The following is a 26,721-nucleotide window of genomic DNA, read 5'->3' as shown; positions in this document are numbered from 1 at the left end:
ACGCATTTTTTAAATTCCTTGTTTTTATACAATATCCCGCATACATGGTTGTAATTATTACACACAATATATGTTACTTAGACATGTTTCCCACTCAGTGATACTCCAGATTGCTTTCCTTTTAAGGAACCAACAGTAATCTCCCATCGTGGCAGAGTCCCAGCGACTTTGGTATCATTTTTCCATTGCAGATACGTCCTGGTGGAAGTGCTCTCCTTGTTCATCACTGACATCTGCTAAATCTTCAGGAAAGAAATCCAGATGGGAATGAAGGAAATGCATTTTCAGTGACTTTCGGGACTCCATGTTCTTGTAACATTTTGGCAAGTTTGTCACCAGTTGCTCATAGTTTTCTTCTTTTCTCTTTCTGAGGAATCCATGTATCACAGCCTTGAAAGATCTCCATGCAGCCAGTTCACCATCATTCAGGTTTCTTTGAAATTCTTCATCTTTTAAGAGCTTTCTTATTTGAGGACCTATGAAAATTCCTTCCTTCAGCTTTGCACTAGATAAATTTTGAAACATTTTCAGTAAATATGTGAATCCTCTGCTTTCTTTATCCAGTACCTTAGTGAAATCCTTAATCAATTCAAGCTTGATATGTAAAGGGGGAAGAAAAACCTTTTGTGGATCAACTAATGAAACGTACTTTACATTGCTTTTGCTGGGAATATATTCATCTCTCGTCCCAGTGTTGTACAACTATCCCACAAACACAGGAAACGTTATTTAGTGAAAAACCACCTTGCAACCCAACAAGCAGTCCAATTACTTTGAGATCACCACAAATATTCCAACCATAGTCATTGTAACGTATAGCATCAAGAATCTGGGATATACTACCTTAAGTTTCTTTCAGGCCAACAGCATGAACAAGAGGAATTGATGGTAAAGTATTTCCATTATGAAGCAATACTGCTTTAAAATCTAGCATTGATGCATCAATGAACAAACGCCATTGAGAGGTATTGTGATCAATGTTCAGTTCGTGCATAAGACCAACTATGTCTTTGCAGACATACATGTTGTTTTCCATTGCAAAATATCTTAAAACTCTTCATTTCGCTTATGGTATATTGTACATTTGGCAAGTAAGTTCCACTGTTGTAGTCTGGATCTGAGTAATTCAGCCTTCTCTTTGGGAAAGCCCAAGTCTCTGATCAAGTCGCTTAATTCTGCATGCGGGTGCATAAGTACACGTGCCTTGAGTGACCGGGGTTCAAGCCTGTGACTGCTGAATACGGTGCTGTTTCTTGTATTCTGTGTATCTTGTAAAACTCCTCTGACTGTTTGGTTGTCCTGGAGTATAAACAGAAAATTTATTTATTTAATTCTTCTTGTTCAGTGTAGTTGTTTGATTTTTTTTTTTTTTTTTTTTTTTTTTTTAGGAGCATTAGCAACTAAGACCATATTGCTCCGTGGATATACAGTGGTCATTCCCTGACCTTTCCGCAACCTTTGTATTTGGTGGTGACGGGCTCGAACCCCGGTATAATCAAGAAGCGTGCGCTACACACTGCTGCTCTTGCCCACCTGGCTACGGAGGCGCCTTCAGTGTAGTGCGGGGCCTTTTCTGGCTCATAGTCCAAGTCATGTGAAGTACATGGTTCAGCGACATCTGGTAAAACGATTTCTTCTGTACCTTCATCACTACCTCCAATATCCCCAAGATTTTGGTGGCACATGTACTGGCAGTTCTTTACCGTGTGGCACTGGCCTAATTGCTGATGGGATATTTGATGCAGTGCTTGCTCTTTTTGGAAATATCTTTTATTTTTGTCATGCAGAAATAGCAGTTGTCGAAATGATTCTTGGGCTCATGCCACACCATAGGAATGGCAAAAGGTAATGCTCTCAGCTTGCCATATAACTACAGCCTTAAGTTCGTTGTACAAGTAATACAGCAGATATGTGGGGCCCAATTTTTTTTCTTGGTCACTGATCTTGCAGCCGAAGTACAATGAATATGCAACTTTTGTGACATTGTATATTTTCTTCCTCTGAGGTTTTTGGGGTTGTGTCCACAAATGTAGCAGAAGTTGTCTGGGTGATTGATACAAGTTCTGTGCTTTGTCTTCTCAATTTAAACAATGCATTAACCTAAAAATAAAGCAATTGGTAAATTTGAACAGAAAGTGAATTCTTGTAGCGTAGTTTATCATAAACTACATATTGAACAGTTGAATGGTGTAATAAAATTAATAAAAATTCTGACTTGCCTGGAAAAGTGCACCAAAATCAAAATATACTATATTGCAAGAACAGTAATGATGTACTTGCTTAACTTTTAGTCCAATAAACAAAACCAACCAAAAGTTAAGTTTAAAAATTGTATTTCAAACAGTAATGATATCTTTGTACAGAATTCAGTTATCTATCTATATCAGGGATGGGCACGCATGAGGTCAATGAGAGCCGCATTCCGGTTTTTCATATATTATAAAGAGCCACACCATAGTTACATAGTATTAAATACACAAATTTAATTTAATTTAATTAATATGATTACATATTATACACGTCTTAAGTGTATACATATATAAGAAAATATAATTAAGAGAAAGAAAATACAAAATAATTATTTCAAAATTTTAATAATAAAAATGCATTAATTAAAAGTATAACATTTAACGAAGACCTTTGGTCAAATTTTTGAAATTTGGCGTTGTTGTTGTTGTTATTATTTAGGAGCATTAGCAACTAAGGCTATATTGCTCCGGAGATTTGCGGTGGTTATTCCCTGACCTTTCCGCATCCTCAGTATTTGGTGGTGACGGGCTCGAACCCCGGTCTAATCAAGAAGCGTGTACTACGCACTGCTGCTCCTGCCCACCTGGCTACGGAGGCGCCGACATTTGGCGTAAAATTTGTTAAAGCTGTTCGCAACAATTCAGTGAGATGATGATTGGTCAACTGTGAACGATATTTCGACTTCACGAACTTCATTGTGGAATACAAAGATTCACAGCAATATGTTGTACCAAAAATTGAAATTAGACTGCTGCAGTTTTCTTTAAATGTGGATATTTTGATTCTGGCAAGAGTTTCCAAAATTCAATTACAGAAGTAGATTTGTGCTGCATTTGCAATGCCTGATCCTCTTTCATCTCTAATAACTCCAATTCCCCAGCCACTTTTTCAACAAGTATTATTTCAGAAATTGGAAATCCATCTTCAATAATATCACAAATAAATGGGTTCACAAAATATGCAAATGTGATTTCAAATCTTCAAACCTATGTTTGAAATCTGCTTGCAATTCTTCCAATTTTTCTTTGTATTCGTCTAACTTTTCTTCTTTGATATTAATTATATTTGCTTTTACTTGTGGAAAATGATTAAATATTTTGTTCTTAAGATCGTACACAAAAAGCCGAAGTTTAGCTTCAAAACTAAATACAGTTTGTGACAAATCAATAATAATTTTTTCCTTTCCTTGTAAAGCCAAATTAAGTGTTTGCAAATATTCTATAATGTCAGTAAGGAACATTAAGTCAGAAAGCCAAGTTTCATTTTCTAATTCTGGGTATTTTTTTTTTTTTTGTAAATGTTATGATGGGATTTAGGAGTTCCACAAAACGGCCCAAAACATTGTAAGTTGACAGCCATCTTACAACACACCATAGGGATAAATCATTGGGCAATTCATCTGTTTCGTCATTCACTCGCAACTCTTCTAAAAAGTTCTTAAATTGACAATGTGTTTTGGCATTTTTTCTAACTAAATTCACAATTTGCAAAACAATGTTCCACACAATTCCGTATTTGAAGTACTTCGCTATGAGATGCTCGCGGTGAATTATGCAGTGAAGAGGTAAGAAACGTGGAATTTTAGGATCGTTGTTTAAAAGACCAATGAGACCTTGGTTTTACCCTATCATTGAAGGCGCTCCGTCAGTCGCAACACTTACAAGTTTATCACGAGGCAATTCAAACCTGTTCATCACTTCATCAAGCGCATTTCTAACATCTATACCACGAGTTGTTTCGATAAGAGCTACTAGGTCTAACATTTACGTCTGCAGATACATAGCGGACAAAAACGGCCAATTGTGGAACGTCCTGAATGTCTGTAGACTCGTCGAGAGCTAAACTAAATGCTGTACAATTTTTCAAATCACACATCAAACTATTTTCAACATTTTTATTAATTGCACTAATACAACGCTCAGTTGTACGGCGTGACGTAGGAACCTGTGCGATCAATTTATGCAGTTTTGTATTATCTGGATCCAAAACTTTAACCACTTCTTCCAAGTTTCTTTCAATAAATTCTCCTTCTCCATATGGACGTTTGGCACGAGCAATATTCCAAGCTATCAAAAAACTAGCTTCGTTTGCTCTGTCATCTTCGCGACTAAAAGAAGACAAGAGTCCTTGTTGCTTATGAAGACCAGATTGCAAGGACTTAAGTTTCTCTGTTCGCAATTTTGAATTGAGTGGATATTGAGTTGAAAAGTGGGGATGACTTCCTTCGTAATGTCGACTTAAATTACTTACTTTGTAGTTTGCAATTGTAACTTTACAAATAAGACACAATGACTTTCCATTATTGTCAATAAAAGCAAAATTTTCTACCCATTCTTCTTGAAAGTTTCTATTTTCTTGTTCGTATTTTCGTTTTTTGATATTTTCTGAGGTCATGTTATCAAAAAATTTAAATAAATTTAATTCCAAAGTTTGAAATTGAAACTCTTATGGGAGGTTTGGTCACATTTTCTACCCACTCCCGGTGTAGTGTTGCACAAGTCCGCTGATGGTGCCAGCAGTGTAAATGAGCGCAGATTTATTTATAATCAAAAAAAAAATAAACATAACATAAAATCCGTATAACAAAATATTAGTTACTTAGTTAATTTAACAAGATTCATTGAAAAAAGTTCTGAAATAATAATAATAAAAAAAACGGATTTAAATTTTCAATGGGAGCCGCACTTAACTCAACGAAGAGCCGCATGTGGCTCTGAGAGCCGCATTTGCCCACCGTTGATCTATATCTTAAAACTGAGACGTGATAGGAAATTTTTATGATTGATTTTAAATTCTATACATAAAACTTGACCAGAAACAACCATTGATTTGCTGGAGGTAAAAATCATGTTGGGTAGTGTTATTAGTATTTTGAAATATTATTATTAAAATAAATGACCATGGATTTGTGGTTGAAAGAAGGAATTTTAAAACGAGAAGCAAAGTACTTCTAGTAGTGCAACTGTGGTCGATGAAAACTAACACAATATTGTCACACTTCAAAGTGAGGATGAAAATTGCAGTGTTTTGTTCCCCAGAAATCCTTAGTGAAAAAAAAGGAACCAACTAATAAAAGACCAAAACAAAAGTGTAATGACAGTTATTTGAATTTTGGCTTTACATCCTGATGCACAGTGTGCCATATGTAATAAAATATTAGCAACAGTTCTTTGGCTCTCGCTAACCTTGTGTTTCATAAGTTTTCCGTGAATATGTTGTGAAATGAAATTTGTTCCGCGACTAAAAAAGTTTGGGAAATGCTGGTATAGAAAAAAGCTTTCTAAATCAGTGCATCTTTATTCTACTTGAAATTTTAATGCAGTAGAACTCTTTGGAATCAAGTGATTTCATCATAAACTCTATAGTTGCAATTGCAGTTAGCAAATTGGCGTCTTGGCAATGCAACGCCAAGTGGGGCATGCTTCACTGGAAGAAGAGCTGAAATTGCCATTGATACAGCATTGAATTCATTCTCAGAGAAATTAATTTTATAATTAAGACCATCAATGCTTTTTGAACATAATTTCTCAATTTATAAAACTATTTATAATAGAACCATACTGAGTTTCTATTATTTGTTTTTCTGTGGTCTTTAAATGTAATGTAATTCATTCTGGATTCTAGCTAATATTAATCTGTAAAATATATACATTAATACAAAAACTAAATTACTAATTATTAGTAGAATTTAATAATTAATAAGCATAAATTGTGTACTTTTATTCAGTTTGACCAAGTAATGGACCTATCTGATTCACTCTTCTTTTTTTGTATTCATGTATTAAAAAAAACCTGTCCCATTTAACTTTTTTACTATTTTTTTTTATTCAGCTTTCACCTACCTTATCCCATTAGTGGTTTTGGGATACTTATAATCCACATATAAATCAGTACTTTGCAATAGGTACTGATTTATATTTCTTGGACATCTTTCTTTTGCAGAACTCCACAGGAACAAATGCATTTATAGCTTCTGGGATAAATCCTTTGAATACTTCCCATAACAAATCCTTGTGCAATAGCATATAGTTCATCTAGTTAATAAGATCCAAGGAACATCTCAGTCTTCTATAGTCCCTCTCTTGAAATTGAATCCCTCATCTTTTCCTTCAACAGCAAAAATCTCTTTGGACATTACCTATTTTATGACATTGTAGCCCCTACCAGCCATTGATTTCCTTCCCTGTCAAATTTTGGATGAAGTTTGATCCTTGTTGAGAACTGTGTCAAGGATATTAGAGATCCTTGCACTTTTCCTAATATTGAATTTAGCTTATCAATGGCCTAAAAATCTGCTTCCCCGTGGTGTATTGTCTCCATGATTTCCAGTCTGAAGTTGTCTATGATGGCTGCCCATTCATTTACCTAAAGACAGTTTTGTCCTCCTTGTAATCATTTTATCTATAACATACCTCAACTATCAATTTTCCTTAATCACAAGTCATCTTGCACCACAGACTCAGCTATCAAAATGTGAATTTGACTCTGGATACATCCTGATTGCTTTCACAGAGCTCTTAATAAGAATCATGACTTCCCTTCCCCTTTGATCTTCCTTATCACTTTTGAAAACACTGCATTCACTAGTAATTGGTTGTTTTAATAAAAAACTCAAATTCATTTAGTTTATTTGAAATACTTCTGGCATTACTATATAGACAAATTAAAATTTGTATTTTGTGGTATCTTTACAACCTTGTTATATTCCTTACAGCTACTTAAACCCGTTTGTCCCTGGTGGCGATGCTGATGGTTTTTGCACACGTATTTCGAGATTTCTTTTTGTGCATAAGTTAATTAGGTCAGGCACAAGTACTCGTAGAGAGGGTGCATGTGAGATTTTAGGTGATATTACTAACCCGCACCATTTCAATGAATCCCTTAACTTCCTGAATTATTAGCAGTTTCCCTGACCCTTTAAGGCATCTTCAATGAAATTAGTAAGCATCCTTGCATCTCTTTTTTTTTTAAACAAATTCCACCTTCACAAACCAGATTTCTGTTAACTAGGGCAGACCACACTGTGAAAAATTTTCAGCCATAAGTCTTGCAGAGTCCCTGAAGTCTAGAATTAATCCACAAGACTTTCATTATATATATGTTCCCTCTTCTGTCTGGACAGAATTGCAGAAACAGACCAGAACATTTTGCCCTGTTGTGTGATATTTTTCCAGCATGATTTTATATATCTTGACCACGTCATTAATTCATTTGTGTTTAAGTCATTAATATTCACGTGATCACCATACACCCTTTAGTTCCCTTAAAAACTGATAGTTGGTTAGTTGCATCAGCAACATCAATTTTTGTACCTGGCTGACATATTCTGGTTCTGTTTCATCTTTCTTTATTACAGCATATATATCCAGTTTCCTTTACAATCAATCCTCCATCAAGGCTGCCTCCTGTGGAACTAGTGTATTCTGCACTGAAAGATTCAATCATGGAGCCAGATTTTGGGAGAATACATTGCCCAGTGTTGGATTAGACACTTCAGTTGCTGTTAAACCACCAGATTTTAGTTTACTTTTTGACATCAACTCTATTTAATTTCTCAGTTCAGAGACTCACTCTCAGCTAATGATAAATCAAGTATTGATTTGAGGTTGCTATACTAACTAAATCTAGTATACAGAAACGAATCTTCATCAGATAGAGAAAGTTATGCATACATGTGACAAGAAGTATGAGGAAAAAAAGCTATAACTTAAAAGTGTAAAGATTTAAATAACAAAATTATCAAGATAAGCAGTAATCTTTAAAAATTTCCCATTTATATTAAACTCAAATTATGAAAATTACCAAAATATACTGAATGAGGTTAAAATAGAAAATAGGAAAGAATTCTTTGCTTATGTTAATGCTAGTAGAAAAGAGATGAACCACAGTGGTCTAACTCATATGAATGGGTTAGACCACTGTGGTTCATCTCTATATGTAACCATTTGTGATCCCGTGGGGAGTTATTGAGAAACTGAATAAATATTTTACGTATATAGTTATACATAAAGAAACTTTTAGAGATTGGTATACCAAAGTCTATCTAACAATTATGGATTATGAAGCAAGGCATTATAATCATTCTAAAATACTACACAGTTAAGTAGTGGATTAGAAATACTATACAATTAAACAGTGGATTAGTATTAGAATAGGAAAGTTACTTTCTGCATCTGCCAAAAAAATCCTTCAGTTACTCATTGTTCAAATCTTTGAATATACTGGAATTAACGTAATTTTAAGAAGTGCTTTGTTAATATTTGAATTTTGACATAGATTACATGTGTAAAATTCATTTTGATGCATGGTTTTGGCTTAGTAAAAGCTGTTTAACATGTTCACCGCTTAGTCAAAAATGTGGCACCGGGTGTTTAATCCACTTGGAGGGAAAATCACCCTACTTAAAAACTTTTTATTCCAATTTAACAGAAGAAAACCAGATATTTTTGTCAAGCAACCTTCATCGGAAGATGATTAATTCAGCCATAGTGAGAAGAAAGCCCAAAAATGTTTCTGCCCTTTCCAATCTAGATTGAGTCAATCAAATCAAAAAGGTCATTGGAAAAGTCATCAGGGAAAGTGTTAAATTCCATTTCCTTTTTTAAAAATTTGGATAATTCAAAGTAATTCATCAGAATTACTTTGAATGATGACTTTGGCTCTGAATTATTCAACTCCACTGTTTATTAGTTTAAGGGCCAGGAATGAGAGTTTATTAGTTTAAGGGCCAGGAATGAGATGAGTACTTTACATCAATATGAATACTTTACTTGAGATAAATACGTCAAGTATTCATATAAAGAAGAGATGAACACTTGATGTGAAACTTTCCATAAATATTATATATATATATATATATATATATATATATGTGCAACTTCAGAATTTTGTTACATGTTTTGTTTACCTGTGCAAATTAATTTTCATTTCTGATTTTGTTACTAATTTTGTTTGACCTTTTTTTTAGACATTATGTGCATTAGCAAGAGGGGTTTATAAGAAAATGCAAGGTGATTTTGGATTTGATGTGATTGATCTCTTGATTGGTTTTGATGCTGCAGAACATGAGATGCAGGTAATTAAAAGAAAAAAATATAAATAGTCAAATATATATATATATATATATATATGTCTTTTTTATTTGTGGTCAGAGGTGTTCCTCTAACCAATTTATTTTCTGCTTTTATAGGAATTCATTACATCTGTATTAAACATTGAAATCTATATCTCTTATATAGTCTCTTATATCTTATTATATCTCTTATATCTGAAAAGAATTTTTAATGATGAATCCTTCATGTTGCTTCAACTTGATTGATCAAGGTGAAGCACATTTGATTGAGGTGTCTGGTTAGAGTATGGGAACCAAATGAAGTAAATGACTGCTAGATACTGTACTGCTGCAATATCTAGATACTGTATGAAACATACCTATACAAAGGAGATTAATTTAGTTCTGTGTGCATTTCATTTGTGATCTGACAATCTGCAACTTTCAGAAATTTTTGGAAGGGGAAAATTTTGATATTCATTAATATTAAGAATACAATTGAAATGGTTATATATCTGAATATTTAATACTGCAAAAGCTATATTGCCTATGAAATAAATTGGCAAATTGAAGACAACCTTGCCTTTCAGTTGTTGGGTGGGCAGCAAAATTTCAGCTGTCCATAAGTAGCACTATGATCCTAATAGTTAAGATAGGATCAGCTTCCTTAACCACAGGGTATCTTTAAAAGCACAATTTTTAATCAAATACCCTGTGATTTGATTTTCCCAAATGAGTTTTTTTGAGGAATTTGTAAGGTTGTAAAAATTGAAAAACTGTGTACATAAAAGTTTTTAAATAAAATTTTTTTCCTGTTCTGACTTTATAAAATAAAAGATAAAGAAAATCTAGTCATAATGGGTGATTTCAATGCAGTGATAGGACAAGGAGGGGCATGTGAAGAAGCAGGACCATTTGGACTTGGAAGGAAAAATAAAAGGGGAGAAAGATTAGAATTTTGTAAACAACAAGGATTAATCGTTGGCAACACACTTTTTGAAGTACCAAAAAGAAGACGTTACACTTGAAAGGTCCAAGGAAACCTGCAATGATACCAAATTGATTATGTTCTAGTGAAGAAGAGATACAGAAACAAACTATAAAAGCTTGTTTCAGTTATCTGGGAGCAGATATGGAAACAATCACTCACTAATTATTGCAAAATGCGAGCTAAGCCATAAGAAAATACAAAGAACAAAGAATAAAAGGTGGAATGTGAGACTATTATAGGAACACAAAGTGGGAGAAGAGTTTAAGAAAGAAACAGATGCAATACTTGAAACAAAAAAAGACCTGATCAAATGGAAGCTAGTGAAAGAAACTCTGGAAGATACAGCAAACAAAGTAATTGAACATATGAGACTACAACCAAGAAAGCCATTGAAAACAGGTGAAATTTTTAACCTGATTGTAGAAAGAAACAAAGCCAGAAAGAAGAATACAGCCGAAGGACAAGAACAGTACAGAAGACTAAGAAATAAAGTGACCGAGGAAAGCAGGAGGGCAAAGGAAAAGTGGATGGATGAAATATGCAAGGAAGTTGAAGTTAATTTAAACAATCGATAAACTGACATAGCATACAAGATGGTTGCCATATATACTCGAGGCCCTAAAACCAAAAGCACAGCAATAAGAAATAAAGATGGAAAACTACTGATTAGAAATAGAGACATAGGAATAAGATGGAAAGAATACCTTGAAGACCTCTGATGGAAACCAAATAAGTGAGGAAGTTTTGGAGGCTGAACATGAAATAAGAGGATTGTTTGGGACCAGACTTATTAGAATATAGAAGAGCTCTAAATGAGATCCCCAGTGGAAAAGCAATAGGGACAGATAAAATTCCAGCTGAATTGCTTAAAAAAGCAGGAGACAAAACAAGGAAAGAAATGTTCAATATCATAGAAGCAATCTGTGAAGAAGGAAAAGATGTGGATGACTTTTTTCAAAGCCCGACAGTTTTTAAATTCTATACAGTGGGATCAACTGACGATGTTACCAACAGTAAATTCTAAGTGGGAAGCATTCAAGGAATTAATCGTGGAAGCTACTAAAAGTTTCTACCTATTAAGAAATATTGTTCAAGGTTTAGGCCTAAATGGTTGTCAAATGAACTAATGAGACTCGTAACAGAGAAGAAAAATGCATGGGATGTATATAAATTATCAAGCGACTCAGAAGCCTATGGCAGATATAAGTTAATCTGTAATCAGGTCACAAAGGAGGTTCGGCAGGCGAAGGCAGATTAGGAGAAATCCTTGGCAAAAGATGCTAAGAAAAACAGCAAGGATTTCTTTACTTATATAAACTCTAAAAGGAAGGGGATGAATCTGATTGGTCCACTTGACATCGATGGTTCGACTGTTGATGATCCTGCTCAGATAGCAAACAAACTGAATGAGTATTTTGCATCTACATTCACACGTGAGGAATTATTAAGGTTTGAAAATGGCAGAAGGTTATCAAATTGTAGCAGGGTGCTTAATGATCTTGTAATAACTGAGAGCAAAGTGGAAGAGAAATTGTTGAAGTTAAACGTAAGAAAAGCACCTGGGGTGGATGGGATCTATCCAGTTATATTAAAGGAGGCGGCAAGGCAACTAAGCAAACCCTTAGCCATAATTATGAGAGCATCCTTGGACTCACGGGAGGTTCCCACAGACTGGAGATGTGCAAATGTATCCCCAATTCACAAAGGGGGATCGAAGGGTGACACGAGTAATTACAGACCAGTTAGTTTAACTTCTGTTCCGGGTAAAATAATGGAGTCGCTGGTTAAAGATGCATTGCAGGATCATCTAGACAAGACTGCAGCAATAATTCAGACACAGCATGGGTTTGTTAAGGGAAAGTCTTGTCTGACAAATTTGATAGGATATTATGATGTGGTTACAAAGGATCTGGATGCAAAAAAACAATTTTGATATCATATATTTGGATTTCAGGAAAGCTTTTGACACTGTTGCGCATGGAAGACTATTGTACAAATTGGAGCAGAATGGTATTAAGGGTTAAGTTGCTACAATGGATAAAAGGATGGTTAAGTGCGAGAAGACAGAGGGTGGTAATCAATGGGTGCTGCTCTTCTTGGACTAATGTTATTAGTGGAGTCCCACAGGGTTCGGTGTTAGGTCCACTTTTGTTTTGTATATTTATCAATGATATTGATGAAAGTATATCAGGCTTAATGTCGAAGTTTGCAGATGATACAAAGGTTGGCAGGGTTGTTAATGACAGTAATGGCAGTCTGCTACTGCAACAGGATCTAGATAATTTGGGCAGATGGGCTAAGAAGTGGCAACTGAAGTTTAACCTTGACAAATGCAAAGTACTGCATATGGGTAGAAATAACCTCAGAGAAACATACCAACTGTGTGGTACTACACTTAAGGTGGTAGAAAATGAAAAAGACCTGGGAGTAATTGTGCAGTCAGATATGAAGTTCTCTGAGCAATGCAGATAGGCTGCCAGGGCATGGGGTTTTGTCAATGATATATAGGAATTTTGCTAGCAGGGAAAAGGAGGTGATTATCCCTCTGTATAAGGCAATGGTCAGGCCACGCCTTGAGTACTGCGTACAGGTCTGGAGACCTCATTTTAGGAAGGATGTAGATTTACTTGAGCGGGTACAGAGAAGGGCAACAAGATCGGTGAGGGGAATGAAGGGATCCTCTTACCAAGAGAGGCTTAAGTTCTGCAAATTGCAGTGGCTGGAGACTAGGCACCTGCGCGGTGATCTGATTGAGGTATATAAGGCCTTGAATGGATTGAGCACGCTGAATTCTGATGGGATCCTTCCACTTGTTCAGATTACGAACCTAAGGGGGCATAAATTCAAATTAAGAAAAGACAGATGTAGAATAGATGTGCGGAAATTTGCCTTTAGCCAGCGGGTGGTTAATTGTTGGAACAAACTTCCATCTGTCGTTGTGGAAGTTGATAGGTTGAATAAATTTAAGGAGGAACTGGACAGGCATTTGGAGGGAATGGTGTGATTTTTTTTTTTTTTTTTTTTGGCTGATGCTGCATAAGCTCATACATTTGCTTTCTTGCATCACATGCCACTACTACTACTACTACTACATTGCCAAAAAAGAGGAAAGGCGACAGAGTGTAAAAACTACCGAACCAACCGAAAACAGAACAATTTTTAAGCAAGGACCAGTTTTATTTATGATATTCTTCTATCTACAATTGTGCATAGCACTAAGATGGCTTCTCGTGTTCCTTTTCTATTTCGGAAACCAAACTGATATTTCTATTTCGGAAACCAAACTTTTATTGATCTAGAAAAAGTATTTGACAGTGTTCGTTCTCTGGGAGAAGCTTTTCGGAGTCACGAAGAAGGCCCAGTTTAATTGGAGAGATTGACGAGCCATCAAAAAATTATATGAAAGTCAAATGGCAAAAATTGAATTTCAAAATAATGAAGTAATAGCCAATATAAGCAAAGGAGTCAGGCAGGGGTGTGCATTATCACCATTACTATTTAATGTGTACATGGAAGACGCTCTAGAGAAAGCGATGTGTAAAACCAAAGGAATAAATATAGGAGGAGTACAGGTGCAATTCATATGTTTTGCAGATGTTATAGCAGCATTAGTGGAAAATGAAGAAGAGTTGAAAAACTCAATAGAAGTAATGGAAGAAGTATTCTTAGAATACAGGTTTAAAATTAACACAAAAAAGAGACAAAAATAATGGTTTCCAGAAAAGAAAGTCAAAGAAAAACAGACAAGATAGAAATAGATAACAAGGAAATTGAACAAGTAAGTTCATTTGTATATCTTGGAAGAAACATACAAATGGATGGCAAAAGCCATTTAGAAATAAAAAGGAGAATTGCTATAGTGAAAGAAGCACTTAGGAAAAAGAAATCATTTATCGCAACAATGTAAACAAAGTAAAGAGGAAGAGATTCACGAAAACCTATATATGGAGTATACTACTGTATGGATGTGAAACGTGGTCAATAACAGCAACAGACTGTAGGAGAATTGAAGCATTGGAGATGTTTTGCTGGAGAACAGTGATGAAAATCAACTTGAGAGACAAAAAGATGAATGAAGACATCCTCAGAGTAGCTGAGGAACAAAGAACAATCAAGAAAACCATAATAGAGGAAGTTTGTTGTTTGTTATTTGGTTTTTAGGAGCATTAGCAACTAAGGCCATATTGCTCGGGGAATATGCGGTGGTCATTTCCTGACCTTTCCGCATCCTCCGTATTTGGTGGTGACGGGTTTGAACCCCGGTCTAATCAAGAAGCGTGTGCTACGCACTGCTGTTCCTTCCCACCTGGATTAGCCGACCGGGCTAGCCGAGTGGGTAAAGTACCTGCCTGGCAACCCAAAGGTCGCGGGTTCGATTCCCGCCTCGGGCTTGGATCAAAGTACTGCAAAAACCTTGGGAGGTGCAATATGGCCACAGAAGCCGATGCGCCAAAACTACCAAATCAAATCAAATCAATCAATCTTCCCACCTGGCTACGGAGGTGCCAATAGAGGAAGATGCAGTTCCTAGGACTCTCTGGAGACACAATGATTGAATAGTAAACATACTAGGACAGCTGAAGGAAAAGAAGCAAAGGATGACCAAGAATCACATCACTTGAGGATGTGCTCCGACTCTCAAGAATGAACTACGGGGAAACCCAAATTTGGGTTGAGTGGAGAAAAAAGATCTCTATGGCGACAGGGCTTGGCCCTTAGAATGTTGATGATAATGACTTTATAGCTAGACATTAGGAGGATTATTGTCAAAAAATGAAAATTAAAATTGCAGAAAAATAAAAATTCATCTTAATTTTTTTTTTTTTTTTTGTGATAATTTCCTGTACATTTATAATCTGTATTATTTCATTCAGTTTCATTTTAACTTTTGGATCCAAATTGCAGAGAATTTCATCAATTTTAAGCCCATAGTGTCTCAAATCTTTTTAAATGGTCCATGACATGACCCAAAAAATTTATTGCAAATATGGCCTCTATTACTTGTAAACTGAATTGGTAGATAGTAGCATGTTTCTGTAGAGTATCAAGAGAATCCGTAAATATAAAGACATATGTTGATACTGCATTGACAGAACCTTGAAAATGTATCTTTATATTATACTTGTGAAAGTTTATCATATTTTCTAATTAAGATAACCAACTAGCAACAACACAAACAACAGTCACTTAGTGATTTATATGTTCAACCTGGCACTACTGTGAGGCATCTCCTGGGTACCACTCAGGAGTATATATTGATTGCATGTTAATTGTTGGTTTAAGATTAATTTGCAATCCTGCTTGCCTTCCTAAATTTAGACACAGTTTTACTTCAGTAGTTTTGGAAGTGAATGCTTATTGTTCACTTGGAATTTTACATGGAAAAAAAGCCATCAGGTTCAGCGCCATTTTTTTTTTTGTTAGTGCAGTAAACTGTTTTGGACTAATAGGAAAAGGGGATAGTATGAATTAGCAAAAAGTTCAGAAATAAAATTTTATAAAAGTGTTTATAAATTTAATTGAATACCAAAAGTTCAAATAGGACATGAATAATATGATTTTTTTAAACAAACATTAAATTGTGTGTTAAATGTGAACTATAAATTTAATGAGATCTAGATGGCTCTGTCAAATCTTTTATTTTTATTTTTTATATATTTTTAAGAAATTGAATTTCTTTTGAATAAAATTTTATTATATTGTGGCTTCATATTACAATTTTTGCTTCTCTTGGAGCATAAAAATAATTTTAAAATTCCACATCAGCATTAGCAAATTTAATAAGAGTATTGAGGAAGCTTCTGCCTTCATGTAATTTAATTCTTTATATTTTTACTTTTTCTTCTTTTTCTTCCCTTCACCTTCAAATATTTCCCTTTCAAATGATATTGCTCATTCTCCTATCATTATCATATTTAGTTTTAACTTCATCTTCTTCTACTTCTTCTATCCATATTCTTATATCCCAAAAAATAATATCCTTTTTTGCTACTGTTGCACAATGCATTTGACACTTTTCACTTTTGATTCCATTTAAATCAATAAGAACATCATCATTGTTTAATAGCTTTTCTGTGCATTTACTATTCTAACTGTTGTACTCTGATTTACTTCATTCAGACTTGCAGCCCAGTTGTGAAGAGCACTTTTTATATTATAATTTAATACTTATTCTCTCCTCTTGTGAAATACTCAGTCAGAACCATTAGACAAAACCAAACACTTTTCATTTGTTTTCTTTGATACAAACATTTATAATTTGTATAAGAACTGTGGTGTTGAGCAGTAAGAAGATGCTATTGATAAAATTACATTGGAAGGATATGCAGGTTCATTATCTAAAAAGAAAACCGGTGTATGTACAATTATAGTTACCTGTCTCTAGAGTTCTCTGTGTGTTAATAAAATATCTTAAATAATTTTAAACATCACAAATATTCCTTTCTCTGTGTCATAAAAAAAAAACTAGTCTTTCTCTTTTGCTCACAGAATTATTTTTTTGAATAGCTGCCAACACTGTACAAATCAAAAATGCATCTTACCATGGAATATTGTTTCCTCATAAATGATTCTTTATTGTTACCCAAAGCAGGTTATTCAATATCTCATCACATTCCATTATGTCATGCACCAAGGTGCATGTTATAAAATACCAACATAAAAAAATGGTCTGAATTGGTGAGCTTTTATTATATTTTTGTTTACAGTTTTCTATAAAACAATTTTTTTTTTTAAACTATTAGTAGTGGCAAATGATTCAAGAAAGCAAGCTTATATAGCATCAGCAAAAAAAAAAAAAAAAAAACAGTGCTTCCCATATCACAGGGATTTCAGGGATTGATTGCAGTCATCATGAAACAGATAAATGCATTGACTGTGTTAGGGTAACTAATATTAAGAATAGGTGCATAAATAATTGCATGTACATCAATGCTAGAAGTATAGTAATTAAATTTGATGAATTTGAAGTGCTGGTCAACACATCAAAGGTGGATATTATTGGAATATCGGAGACATGGCTCCACACAGATATTAGGAATGCAGAATTGAAATTTGGCGAGTACAATCTGTACAGACAGGATAGGAAGGAAAGAGGGGTTATGCTGTTAATTAAGAAAAACATAAAATCTAAGGAAGTGCATCCAGTTGACATAGATGGACAGTGCAATGTTGAGTCAGTTGGGTTTGACGTAAGAACTGGGAAAGCAAAAATGAGAGTAGGAGTGTGTTATAGGCCTAATGTAAAGTGACGAGATCCTTAGTATTCCAAAGCGGCATTTTACAACCCCCCTAGAAACAATATACACATTTAAAAAAAAAAAAAAAAAAAAATTATTTATAAAAAAATATTCATATACAAAATATACTAAATTCATGTCCTAAACTTATAAAAACAAAATATCACACTTCTAAAAAAAAAAAAAAATACAGCCTGTATATATAGGCTTTATGTTGAATAAAGGCAGTTTGCAGACCTGGCATCATCATAAAGGACACCTTTATGATGATGCCAGGTTAAAAGTATTGCCTCTCAAGGTGATTAAGGAAGTTGCTTTGTTTTTAATATTAAGATGATAGTTTGTACTCCAGTGTATTTAGGTGCCTCCGTAGCCAGGTGGGAAGGAGCAGCAGTGCATAGCACACGCTTCTTGATTAGACCGGGGTTCGAGCCAGTCATCACCAAATACGGAGTATGCGGAAAGGTCAGGGAATGACCACCGCATATTCCCGGAGCAATATGGCCTTAGTTGCTAATGCTCCAAAAAACAAACAAACAAAAAACCAGTGTATTTTATTTTGGTTGCAAGATACATTGGAGCACAAGTTTATTGATTGTTCTCAGTTTGCTAATTTAAAAATTCTAAAATGTTTTGGAAACTGGTAGTGAATAGAGGTTAGCTCATCTTGAATCAAAAAAAATACAAGTAAGGATACTAAGGATACTAAGACTATAGTGGTAGCAGTGAGCATAAAAATGAATAAGAATTATTAAAAAAAAAAAGAAAGTATAGAGAGGAAAGGTAGTAATTTACAAATATATTAGTACAGTAATACCCTGACTTACGCGAACTCAGAGTTACGCGGTTCTTGATTTTTTCGATTGGTGTATATCTAAAATTAGCTTACCAGTGATTTGGAAGTCAAATCATAAAGCTTGGGTGACAGCTTCCGTTTTTGAGGACTGGTTTGGTCACCACATCATACCCGAAGTCGAACGTTATTGCAAGTCAAAACAGATTCCATTTAAAGTAATGCTTCTTATTGACAATGCACCTGGTCACCCTCCTACCACCCTAATTAATTTCAACCCACTTGTGAAAGTTGTGTTTTTGCCTCCAAACACAACCAGCTTGCTTCAACCGATGGACCAGGGAGTCATCAAAACATTCAAGGCTTACTACACGAGGCATTCGTTTGCACGTCCGAATGAAGCTATGAGACAAAATAGTGAGATATCTGTTAAAGACTTTTGGAAACAATTCAATGTTTTAGATGCCGTAAGAATCATTGAAAAATCTTGGGATGAAATTCACAAAACAACATTGAATGGTGTCTGGAAGTAACTTTGTCCATTTTTTTTTTCAAAACCGAGACGCCAGAAACTGATCATAACGCTCATGTGATAGAAGAAGTTGTTAATCTTGCTAGGCAATTAGATTTGGAAGTCAATGGTGATGATGTCAACGAGCTGTTGGATTCACATAGTCAGGAGCTGACAATGAATGAGCTTATAGAGATGCATGAGTAAAACGTCACTGAAGTATACGACACCTCAGACCCAGTTCCACCAAAAAAGCATATGACAATTGCAAGCTTGACAGAAGGTCTCAGCTCAATTGAAAAGGGCTTAAAAATTTTAGAAAATAAACTCCAATGAAGAACGTGTTATAGCTACAAAGCAAGGAATAAAAAAATTATTAGCTTGCTACGAAGAAATTCTGCATGAAAAAAAGAAGGCACTGTGTCGTCAAACGAATTTGTTAGATTTTATGAAGCCATCGACATCATAATAACTTTTTTACATAACTCATTTATTTTTTTAATACATATTTTGTATTAATATGTATAAAGAACTGCAATTTTATTAAATATTTTTCTTCTAAACTAGTGTTTTTGTTAGTCCTTGGTCCCAATTAAACAAAATATATATGTATTTATATGAAAAGTTGTACCCCGACTTCTCGAATTCGACTTAAGCGATTTTCGGCGGACCCACCTATCGTGTAACTTTGGGGTATTACTGTATTCATAAAATGATGCAAGGAAGCAAAGTGCTTGTAACATTAATCATAAAAATTCACTTTGTTTTACCATCTCTTCTAATAATTTTAACAGTTCCTTTAAATTTATTCAAATTACCACTTCCACAGTACCAAGTGGCAATTTATTTCAGCAATCAATTACTCTCTGGCTGAAAACAAATTTCCATATATCTACCCTATAGCCATCCATAGTTTAACTTTATGTCCCCCTTGTGTGTGTGTATCATTCAAGAAAGAATAAGGATACCCAACACTTCAGTGAGGTCTCTCTGCAGATGTCTATTATACAGATGTGGAAATTTAAGAACTTCTCTTTTTTATGAGTCCCTTCTGTGCCGCTAACCAGTCTTATTGCTCTTCTCTACATCTGTTACTACATATCTACATCTTTCCTAAAATGAGGCTTCCAAACCTGTATGCAGTATTCAAGATGTAGACCAACCATTGTTCATGCAATGTGATAAATACCTTTATTCCTGATAGAAACATTTGACATCATTGACAGAATCCTATAAGATGTTCTGGCAGTCTTATTGCACTGATCTGAGAACTTCATATTGGATCATGCTGTTACTCCTAGATATTTCTCATTATCCACTACCTCAAGAACGGTGTTGCCAGTTGTTGTGCTGTTCTGGGATTATTGCTATGCAAATGAATTGAATTTATTAATAATTCAGCCATCATCAGTTTATCCTCCTTCCCTGCTTGTTGTTGTTGTTGTAGTTCGGTTTAACGACACAAGGGCTACTACGGCCAAATTGTGTCTCCTAATCGTTAATTTACAAAATACGTATTGCTAGAGAGATTAAATTATATACTTCTGTACAAACCAATATGTTTTAGATATCATAAAAGTTCTTCAATATTTGCTTCATTTCCTAAGATGCGAGATAAATCAGGTGATATATTCAATGTAGACAGTGACTGAAAAGTGTTTGACCGGATGGTTGAATGCAAGGGACAATCAACCAGGAAATGACGGACTGTAAGTTGCGTCTGACAGGATTCCCTGCTTGTGTTTCTAAACAATTTCTTCTCAGTTTCTGGTGATACATAAATTTTCTTGCTTAATTTGGTTAATGGCTTTAAGAGGAAGTTCATAACGGTGCACATTTGTTCTTTATTCTTCAGCTTTTTTTTGGAAATCCACTCTAAAGTAATCTGCTGTACTGAGGATGTAAAAATTTTATCTAACCCTAACTCCAACTCATCCCCTCTTTCAGATAACTTACCATTCAAAAGTATCAAAGAATTTGCAGATTTTTTTTTTTTTTTTTTTTTATATAAAAATTCCAAGCACGGGAGGTATTAGAACCTATAGTACTTAGTACCATGCTTGGGTTGGAGGTTGAGAAGACGAAAGAAGATATTTGTTGACATTAGACTTGAACTTCTGTAGACTGTAATTTTCAGGAAATGCATATGAAGGACGGTTGTTCCAGAAAATGGCAGTTGAATGAATAAACGAGGAAATGAAAAGTTGGTTCTGTGAGTTTGAAGTTGGACAGCAAATGGATGTTGGCTGGTGGCGGCACGTGTTCGGACTGTTTTGAAAGAGAGAGCAGGAATTATAGAAGCCAATTCAGAAGAACAGTGCCCGTGGAAGTATCTGTAGAAGTGGCATGCAGCAGAAACAGTACATCTATGAGACAGTGAGTGGAGAGACTGTTAGAGATGAATCGTTAATTAACCTAACTGCCCTCTTCTGAATAGAATCAAGAAGCCTGAGAGAGGTTTTGGGGTCACCACCCCAGATGTGGGAACAATATTCCATGGTAGGGTGGATTTGCAATTTATACAGAATGAGCAGCTGTTTGGAAGAAAAATAACGCCGAGCGCGAAAGAGAAAACCAAGTTTTTTAGATGCAGAGAAAGCAATATTTATAATGTGCTTGTGCCAAGAGAGATTAGAAGTCAGGGTAATACCAAAAGAGATATATCATTTTGCTTAGAAATCGGAGTGTCACCAAAGATAAGCATAGGAGCAGAAGAATCCTTTTTGAGAGATATAAGACAAGACTGAGTTTTAGAAGAGTTGAAATCCTCCAAGTTGTTTTTGCCTCACTGGAGAATTACCTGAAGATCGGCATTTAAGGAATTGGTAGCAGTTTTTCGAGAAGTTGAATCTGATTGAGCAGGGCAAGGTTTCTCAAAATGGGAAGTGAAATGCAATGTGTTATCAGTGGCAAAACTTTGGATAGGATTTCCAGTCAATGGAAGAAGATCATTAATATACAAGAGGAAAAGAGTGGGGGAAAGAACTGAACCTTGGGGGGACACCAGCATTAGTGGAGAAGTTAGAAGACAGAGACATCTACCATCACCCTCATGAGTGATCAGAGAAAAAACTGGATAACAATTACAAAAAACAGTTGGCAAACCATAAGATGGAAGCTTGTGTAGAAGACCTTTATGCCAAACACGATCGAAAGCCTTTGAGATGTCAAGAGCAATTACTTTTGTTTCACCGAGCCTTTCCATTGAATTAGTCCATAAATGGGTAACATAAGGCAGAATATTACCAGTGGATCGACTCTGACTGAATCCATACTGGCGATCGTTGATCAGACAGAAGGTTTCTAGGTAGTTTAAGAGTTGGCGGTTAATTTATTTCTCCATTACTTTAGAAAGAGTAGAAGTAATTGCAATGGGACGATAATTGGATGGGAGGGATTTGTCACCCTTTTTAGGAACTGGCTGGATATGAGCAAATTTCCAAGCAGAAGGGTAAACACCTTTTGGAATAAGAAAGTGAAAAAATGTGGCAAAGAATAGGAGTAAGTTCAGGAGCCCAGGTATTGAGAACAAGTGGAGAAATACCATCGGGACCTGCAGCTTTCTTAGCATCAAGATTCATCAAAATCCTTCTGATATCCTTTTGACAGAAGACCACAGGATGCATTGATTTGATCGTGTTGGGAATGGTGGAAGGTGTTTTACCAAGGTCATTAATACATGAGTTAGAAGAAAAATGGGATGCTAGCAGGTCAGCTTTATCCTTGGCTTAAGTGCCAACAGAACCATCAGGTTTGGACAGAGGTGGGAGCAGAGATGGGCAAAAGTTGTGGCTAATAGCTTTGGCAAGAGACCAGAATGCTCGGCTACCATTAGGGCAAGAAGAAAGTTTTCTACTCTTAGCCTGTTCCAACTCTATTTTTGGACTGATTAATAACTACTTTACAATTGTTGCGAGCTTTGATGTAGGCAGAAAATGAAACTGAAGAATTAGAAATAAGCCAGTTATGATATGCAACATTCTTCTCTTGAACAGCCTTAGCACATTTATTGGAAAACCAAGGTTTAGATAAAAGACGAGATTTTAAAGTGGCATGTGGGATAAAAAATTCCATTCCTGCAAGAATAATTTCACTGACACTATCTGAACAAACGTTGACATCAGAAGTTTTGAAACAGTAATCCGACCAAGGGAAAGTAAAAAAGAAATCTCGCAGGTCATCCCATTTTGCATTCTTGTAATGCCAAACAACACGAGGTTGGGAATAGCCATGAGATAAAGGCTCCATCGGAGAAGAGACAGTCACCAAGTTATGATCTGAAGTGCCTAAAGGACCACTCACTTCAGCAGTGTATTTAGAAGGGTTGTTTGTGTGAAAAAGATCAAGGGTGTTGGCTGTATGATTAGGATTGTCCGGTATTCTTGTAGGTAAATGAACAATCTGTGCTAGGTCATTAGTAATTGCAAAAGCCTCAGCATCTCGACCTGCTGGGTCGGTGTGACTAGAAAACAGAAGCCAGCTGGAGTTGTGAACATTAAAATCACCAAGGAAAATTACCTCACTGTTATGAAAGTTGGACTGGAGAAAGTTGAAGTGGCAAAGAGAGGAAGTCGAAGAGCTCCAAGTGCTTAGTGGAGTTGGGAGAACGGTAGAGGCAACAGATGAATTTGACACAGTGAGGTAGAGAGATTTTAAGCCAGAGAAGATCAAAGAGAGGAGATTCCAAATTGTGAAGTCTCTGACAGGGAATATTAGAACGGGCATATGCACGAGTACCACCTACGAGGCGAAAGGAATCATACAGCGAATAATTTGGGAAACTGAGATGAGCAGTAGTTGAATCAACCGATAACTGAGATTCTGTCAGAAAAAGTACATGGGGTTTGGCAGACTGCAAGTGGAAATGAACATTGAGATTAGAATTGAGACCCCATATATTTGTGAAATGAATTAGGAAGTGCTTGGAAGGTTTAGATCTTTTCACAGATAAGCTTGCTCTATTAGTTTGAGAATTTTTTTTTCTATTTATACTCCAGCACGACAACAAGTCAGAAGAGTTTACAATAAATCATCAATAAATCATTAGTAGTCACGGGCTTGAACCCCGGTCCAACTCAATGAATGCATGCTATGCACTCTCGCTCCTGACCACTCGGCTACATCAAGCCTATTCATGGTGTATTCAATAGTAAGAAAAAGTGGGTGGGACATGCTGTATGAAGTAATGAAATTTTTGGATATGGCGTGCACATGGTAAGAAGACACCCAGTTCCTTGACATAACATGGCCTCGACAATGCTCCCTGCATACACACTACTCGGACTCCCTCCAGTCACTATCTGGCAGAGTAGAGGTAGCAAGATTATACACTAGCTGATGCGGAAGCCTCCTAGAGAGTTACCAATAAGTTCGGTCTGGTGTACTAACTAGCAGCCGGCCTGTGAACACTGTTTTAGAGCTGTACCCTTGAAATGTAAGGAATATTGGATCTTGCCACGATGTTCATCATAACCTCAAAAGTCATCAATCATACTGCATGATGGAAGAGATGTGGAAGGGTTGACCGGAACTTAGCTCTAGAGATTAAACATGGATTCCACCACTTCAAGCCTCCAATAAGCAAAGTGGTGGTATTGCACCGGTTGATGAGAGTCAACCACCACCTAGTACTGCCTGGTAACATAGAGGGGGCGGCATTCCTCCATATGGTGTGGGTGCCACACCTCGACCTCTACTTACATTAGTTCACACCTGGGTGGTCACCCACCATGTACTTCTGCATGGAGGTTATAACCAGGATTACTAACAGTCCCACCATTGTGAAGGTTCAAGCATAGGATTTGGCTGTCACAGTCCATTCGGACTTCGCCGAAATTGGGCCACTTGACTTGAGTGTCACCCGAATATCAGTTCCATCAGCGTTTTAGACTCCCAGGTAGCAAGTACAGCTTTTCTGGCATATCTGAGAGAATGTCTGTGACAACTTCAAGGACTGTTTAAGTTATCAGACACTTTTTTGTACCAAGGGTAATTTTCATCCATGTTTAACCACTGGTTAATATTTTCTTCATTTAAAAATCTGCGTCCTTCATTATGTCATAATAACTTTTAAATATCAGGAACAATTTCTTATGTGTCATGGGAGTCACCCACTTTCAAATTATCTTCAGCAATTCTGAAGTTATGAGCAATACTTTTTGAATGACTGTTTTTGCTCTTGACTTCAAATTTCCACTATAGAAATGTTGTAGATATCATTAACAGTTAAACATCTTTAATTGTTAATGACTTCCAAAGTAAAAAGAGGATTCTTTTCTTCCATAATGAATCCATTTTAAACTTCTTTCTGTACAGTTTTTTCATGGTCTCAATTACACCTTCATCTGTCTGTTGTACTGATGAAATAATGTTTGGTGTGAGATAGGGGACAATGCTGTTGCCATTTTTTTATAGTTAGTTTTTCCAAAGGATGGGATGGATTGTTATCTAGTAACCGAATTGCCTTCTCAGACAAGGAGAACCTTAATGAGACATAAAGCTTTTGAAGTGTGGAAAATGTTTATCTTTCTATCATGTTTCAAAAATAGCCCTACTCATCCAAGCAGATTGATGGTTGAAATAATCATCTGGGAGAATATTTTTGTCCTTTAGATTTCTAGTAGATTTTGATTTCCCCACTATGGCTAATTTAACCTGTCTTGCCTTGAAGCAGCACAAAATTATATTTCTGTCTTTGTTTATCTTATATTCCAGAGCACTTTTTTTAACTTGTATGGACTTGAATGTATGACTGGGCATTGTCTTCCAGTAAAGTCAGGTTTATCCACATTGTAAATATGTGCTGGAACAAGGCCCTTTTCTTCAATAATCTTTGTTAATTTGTTACAGAATAATTGCTCCCAAGTTATCAGCAATGAGCTTTTTGCCCTTTATTTCTAACTCACTAGTATCCAGGTCTGTCTTTAATCCATTTTAACTAACCAGTAGAAAATTTAAGTGTTCCAGGAATTTTTAATTTCCCAAAAAATTTGGCCTTATTTAGTCATTACATTTAGTCCAGAACATTGGAGTTTCTTTTTGTTTTTATTGGAGAAACCACTTTATCATTACATTTTCAAGTTGTTCACTTGTAGACCTTTTCAGTTATTTTCTTTGTGAAGGTCTGGAAAATGTTTCACTTTTAGATAAAAATTCTTTTGTATCAGGCCTGGTGTTTAAGTCCTGCATAGTTAAATGGCCAGTTTCAGTTTCATCTGCAAGCAATATAATACTTTCACCTTTTTCATGTTTCTTTGACCTGAGGGGACATAAATTCAAATTGAGGAAAGACAGTTGTAAAATAGATGTGTAGAAATTTGCATTTAGCCAGCAGATGGTTGATTGTTGGAACAAACTTCCATCTGTTGTAGTGGAGGTCAACACTTAAATAAGTTCAAGGCAGAACTAGACAAACATTTGGAGTTAATGGATGGGTGAAATGAGAAGGTTTTTTTTTTTTTTTTTTTTTTTTGGGATGATGCTATACAGGCTGTTTCAAAAATGATGGTCAATAATTTAAAAGTGAAAAGTACAAACTAAAATAAGCAAAAAAGTACCAGTGAACTTTGGGCCGCAAATGAACCATTTTTGAAATAATGCACATTTTCTGTTAAGATCCGCCACTGACTAGGGGAGCTCTCTGGGAGGGTAGCTGGATTGCTGAGACCTTGTACATGCTGGGTATGGTAGGGGTACAGTGGGTGTTGATGTAAAATTTGCCACGCACTGCTGTGACTCAGTACATGCTCTTGCAGAGCAACCCTCCTTGTCGTAATTCCCGGATTTGGTTCTATTGTTTCTAATATCTTTTCCTCAACATCAGGTGTTATGCTTCTGGACCTACCTGCTCATACTCCATGTGCGAAGCGCCCATGTTCTCTAAGGTGT

The 26,721-nt window shown here is 35.7% G+C and overlaps 1 protein-coding gene across 4 annotated transcripts in view; it reads left to right on the top strand.

The window, feature by feature from the left end:
* Positions 1–26,721, top strand: part of LOC150078282 (armadillo-like helical domain-containing protein 3) — a 405,573-nt gene that overhangs the window by 68,468 nt on the left and 310,384 nt on the right. For all 4 annotated transcript variants that reach the window (XR_016547653.1, XM_090385517.1, XM_090385515.1 and 1 more), the window contains exon 6: positions 9,218–9,325. Coding sequence is in view for 3 of the 4 variants with exons in the window: in XM_090385517.1 (XP_090241643.1) it covers positions 9,218–9,325 (108 nt within the window). In the remaining variant the exon portion in view is untranslated. The remainder of the gene's footprint in view (positions 1–9,217; positions 9,326–26,721) is intronic.

Source organism: Mastigoproctus giganteus, chromosome 11 (genome assembly GCF_048544385.1).
Source record: "Mastigoproctus giganteus isolate SK-2022 chromosome 11, ASM4854438v1, whole genome shotgun sequence".
In the NCBI taxonomy this organism is placed as follows: Eukaryota; Metazoa; Arthropoda; class Arachnida; order Uropygi; family Thelyphonidae; genus Mastigoproctus; species Mastigoproctus giganteus.
This window is presented reverse-complemented; position numbering and strand designations above follow the sequence as displayed.